Source organism: Phacochoerus africanus, chromosome 9 (genome assembly GCF_016906955.1).
Source record: "Phacochoerus africanus isolate WHEZ1 chromosome 9, ROS_Pafr_v1, whole genome shotgun sequence".
In the NCBI taxonomy this organism is placed as follows: Eukaryota; Metazoa; Chordata; class Mammalia; order Artiodactyla; family Suidae; genus Phacochoerus; species Phacochoerus africanus.
Window position 1 is genome coordinate 47222318 of NC_062552.1, and position 4200 is coordinate 47226517.

Consider the following 4200-nt stretch of genomic DNA (forward strand, 5'->3'; position numbering starts at 1 on the left):
TAGAAACATGAATTTCTGTCCTTCCCATTTTCCTTCAGAAGCAGATTATTACCCGTCATCAAGGGGAGGGTTTTCTCTGACCTCATTTGGGGATGGAACTTTTAACCAAAATGGTGTCACCCCTGAACTCACTCCGACACGCCAACGCAAGTGACCACAGAAGGAGCGAAGCCCTATAAAAAGAGAGAAGATAGCGCTACACCTTGTCCATCTCTCAGCAAGCTCCAGCTCATCCATCTGCAGTACATCAGGAGAAACTACGATGACTCCTGTGAGATCCTCGTCCCTGGTGAGTCCTGCACTAACATGCAATTGCTCTGGTCCATTTGGACCAGATAATATTTGGTGGGCATGAATTTCTGGATCTTAACTCTGGAAATCCAAGAATACTGTATATGTAGGATGGGAAATGAAACTCTCGGTAGATATTTGTCATTGTATAGCATTTTTAAGAACGGGTACACATCAGTTTGAAAGATGAGATTAAAACTGAAAGATAGCTGCACTGGGACTAAACCACATAAGATGCCTCACATGATGCTGTGCTGTAAGAAAGAATGCTTAGGGGAAATCTGTTTCTCTGAGTACAAGGGACTTCATAGAATTCTCCCACAGCATTTTTCTTGAATCCAAAATAACGTGGGTCACTATCCTTGGCTTAATAAGTTGTGACAGTGACTTTTCTTTCCTTTATCCTATTATTATACAACAGTCTTGATATCATAACCTCATTTATTCTGATTAGATACGTGGATAGCTGTGGTTTAGAGTAAACGGTCTTTATGTTTTTAAAATATTTAACTTAAATTATCTTTTCGGAAACCCAATTTGACTACAGAATCAATATATGTAACTTTAGAAAAGCTGGGAAATATACCTAAGAAAACATAAGGGGGGCAGGTAGGAATCCAGTTTGGGTTGGCTGTTTGCCAGTGGTACCAACAGAATTTCTAAAATGAATGCGGATACCACACGGATTTTTTATAGCCCTTTCTTCTAAGGTGCATATTTGACTCTACGTAGAATGCCAAGAGGGGGAATCTGTGGTGCTGGAAGGCATTTCTTCCTAGAAAATCAAGATCGTTATCATTTCAATGACCTGACAGTGGACAGTGACACAGGCACTGGCAGGTTGATGACATGCCATTTTCACTAAAACGACTGCCAGCCAATGAATAATGCGGCTTTTCTAAGCTAAAAGAAGAACTCCACGGTCCTAATATTATTTTGATGTCTTCTTACCAGCTTTTCATTTAACTGACCTGAAAATTTCATAGAGATGGTCTTGGACCATCGCATGTTCTCCACAATCAGCTATTCAATCATCATCACAATTTGTCAAGGAAAACCATGGAGCACTAACCCAATCTCCCACCTCTCTCCTCTCCCATTCAGTTCCAGTCACTGCTGCTTCTGCTGAGCCTGGTGGCTCTCGTGAAGGCGGGAATCATGATCCCACAAAGTCCAGGATGCCCAAAAACTGAGGATAAGAACTTCCCTCAGCATGTAAGGGTCAACTTGAACATCTTGAACCGGAGCACACCTGCCAGACGGCCCTCAGATTACTCCAAACGCTCCACCTCACCATGGACTCTCCAGTACGTATAGAGCCCGAGATAAAATCTCCACGTTCCTCTACCTTGTATGCATCCAACTGCCCATCCAATCACCTTGATGAGGCTATTACTCGTCAGTCAGGACAGGAAGGGCCTTTGAGAAAACCAATGATTCTCAAATGTTCCTTCTACAGACTTCTTTGATGGAACCCAGCTCCCCGCACCCAACCCCCATAACACCTATCCTACCAGTTCTCATTGTCCCCGACACCAAAAATCCACTCAGATGAATGATGGTCATTATTGTAATATTTATGATACCCCAAGTTTAGTGTTTATTCATTTTAAAAAATAAATAGACCTTACCATAGGAGATCAGTGCTTAAACTCTCTTTACCAAAGCTACGGTTGAAAAAAAAAACTCTTGAAGTGGCTGCTTGCTAATTAACTGAGATTTTGAGTTTTTGTTTTGTTTTTGTTTTTGTCATACAAGCACTGGGAAAATAGAGCTTGAATCCCAGGAGAGGAAGTAGCATGTTGTATATTTACACCCCTCTTTGAGATAGTCTTAAACTACATCCCCCACAGACCAAGATTTGCTGTGTCCTTCATACATCTAATATTTAGACCCCATGAAGGACTAAATTCAAAATGTATTTGGATAGTTTGATTTTAGGCAAATAAGTCTCAGTTACATGCAGCCTACAGGTTCAGCTGACTGAAGGGTTTCTTTTCTTCTTACTTCTACTTGCTAAGAATAAAGAAGTCAACTCAAAAGACACAGCAAATCATCCCCTCAGCTGGTGGAGAGAGAGAAGCTTATAGAGGGGCTTAAGATTTTGTTCCCAGCCCTTCATATCAGCTGAGGGCTCTGTTACATGAAGGTGTTGTCAGGTAAAATTTGGATGCATTCCCTGTTTCAAAGACAGACTTCTGAATGAATAGATTTAAACAGTTATTCCTAGCCGATTCTCTTAGTCTTTTTTCATCTGTCAAATGTACCCTAAAAAAAGTATCCTTTGTGTCAAACTTAAATCTTCTCTATAGTTTTAGTCTATCTTATTTTGTTTATTCTTTGAAGACATTGGGAAAAACTAATCAATGTCTTTTTTCTGTAATATTTCATGTGCTTCAAAATCCAAGTTTTTCCCCAAAGCTCTTCTTTTTTAGACCAACAGCATGTAAAGAATGTGCAATGCCTATCATTTGTGCCCCCGTGAATTTGCCTACATTTATTTATTCCTATTCGATTTCCTTCCTGCTTTACCAGGGATTCACTTTCTTCCTGGGTTTTGTCTCCCCCACAGACGCAACGAGGACCCCGAGAGGTACCCCTCTGTGATCTGGGAGGCCAAGTGCAGCCACTCGGGCTGTATCAATGCTGAAGGGAAGGAAGATCATCACATGAACTCCGTCCCCATCCAGCAAGAGATCCTGGTCCTGCGAAGGGAGCCTCGCCACTGCCCCAACTCCTTCCGGCTGGAGAAAGTGATGGTGACCGTGGGCTGCACCTGTGTCACCCCCATCGTCCGCCATATTTCTTAAGAGCTTCTAGGCTGACCCCTGCCCCCCAAATCAGTTAGGCTTTCAGGGGAGTAGACCCAGCCCCATTTCTGACCAATCTCACCAGGGTTCTTAGTTCATCCAATGGAAGGTCCAGAGGTAACGCTTTGGTTCTGAAATGGAATCTGAACCACCCTTCCCTTTCCCCAAGAAGGAAGTTTTAGGCTGAGTACCAATTGTCTTCGTGTTTGCTTTTCTAAGGGTTTTAAGTTATTTATGTATTTAATAGGCTCTGAGATAACTTTAGGGCATAAGATTCCATTTTAATGAATTACATGCCTTATTTGGTATTTTTTTATAAGATGTGATTCCAGACTTGGGAATTTTATTATTTAAATGATAAAACCTATATTTATTTGAACTATTTATGGATCTATTTATCTCGTCTGTCTTTAGAGAAAGGTAAAATATATGAGTATCTGTGCTGCCTAGAGAAATCCTAGATAGGATTAAATAGCGATTGAAAATTTCTCAGGATTTTCTCTTCATTGTCTCTTAGGCATGCATGACATGGCTGAAATAAAGACTAAACCTAGTTTTATATTTATTAACTTAATTTTGTATATTATTGAGTGTTCACAAGAGAGACAGCAAGTTGCTCTGTAAACTCTTGTAACAAAAACAATTGGTAATAATAAAGTTTGGAAAGAAAATTTGTTTCCTTATTTTTTTTTCTCATTAAAATTACTTCAGTGCATTCAGCTCTTTCTTATTTGCAAGAGTATGCAAATGTGTCAATAGAGCAAAACAAAGCATGGCTTTGAGTAATACCCTCCACCCACCCCAAGTCCAAGTTCTCAATTTTCAATGCCTTCAGGACAATAGAGGACCCAGGCTCTCAGACTTTTAGCCAATGGCTGCTGTGGACACAAGCATTCTGGAATGAATTAAGCAAATAAAAATAATGGCCTTGGGAAAATGACATGTCTTTACTAAAGATCTCACAGGGGAGGAAAAAAGATCCTCCCCAAAACAGGACCCCAGGTTTGACAGGGAGAAGGAAGCCCTGGAAGAAGACATTGTTTGCAGACAAGAATGGCCAGTGTCACCCCAAGCTCAGGCTGCTTTTGAAGGTTAATGC

The 4200-nt window shown here is 40.8% G+C and overlaps 1 protein-coding gene across 2 annotated transcripts; it reads left to right on the forward strand.

Annotated features, from left to right (window-relative positions):
* Positions 1 to 212: 212 nt before the first annotated feature.
* On the forward strand, positions 213 to 3772 carry IL17A (interleukin 17A). Of its 2 annotated transcripts, none has more exons than XM_047796736.1 (3): positions 213 to 289; positions 1402 to 1598; positions 2864 to 3772. In XM_047796736.1, exons 1-3 carry the CDS (start codon positions 263 to 265, stop codon positions 3099 to 3101), a joined length of 462 nt encoding a protein of 153 aa, XP_047652692.1. In that variant the 5' UTR covers positions 213 to 262; the 3' UTR covers positions 3102 to 3772. The 2 variants fall into 2 exon arrangements, with proteins under 2 accessions (XP_047652692.1, XP_047652691.1); XM_047796735.1 differs by having other exon boundaries at positions 223 to 289; positions 1396 to 1598; positions 2864 to 3361.
* The last annotated feature ends 428 nt before the right edge of the window (positions 3773 to 4200 follow it).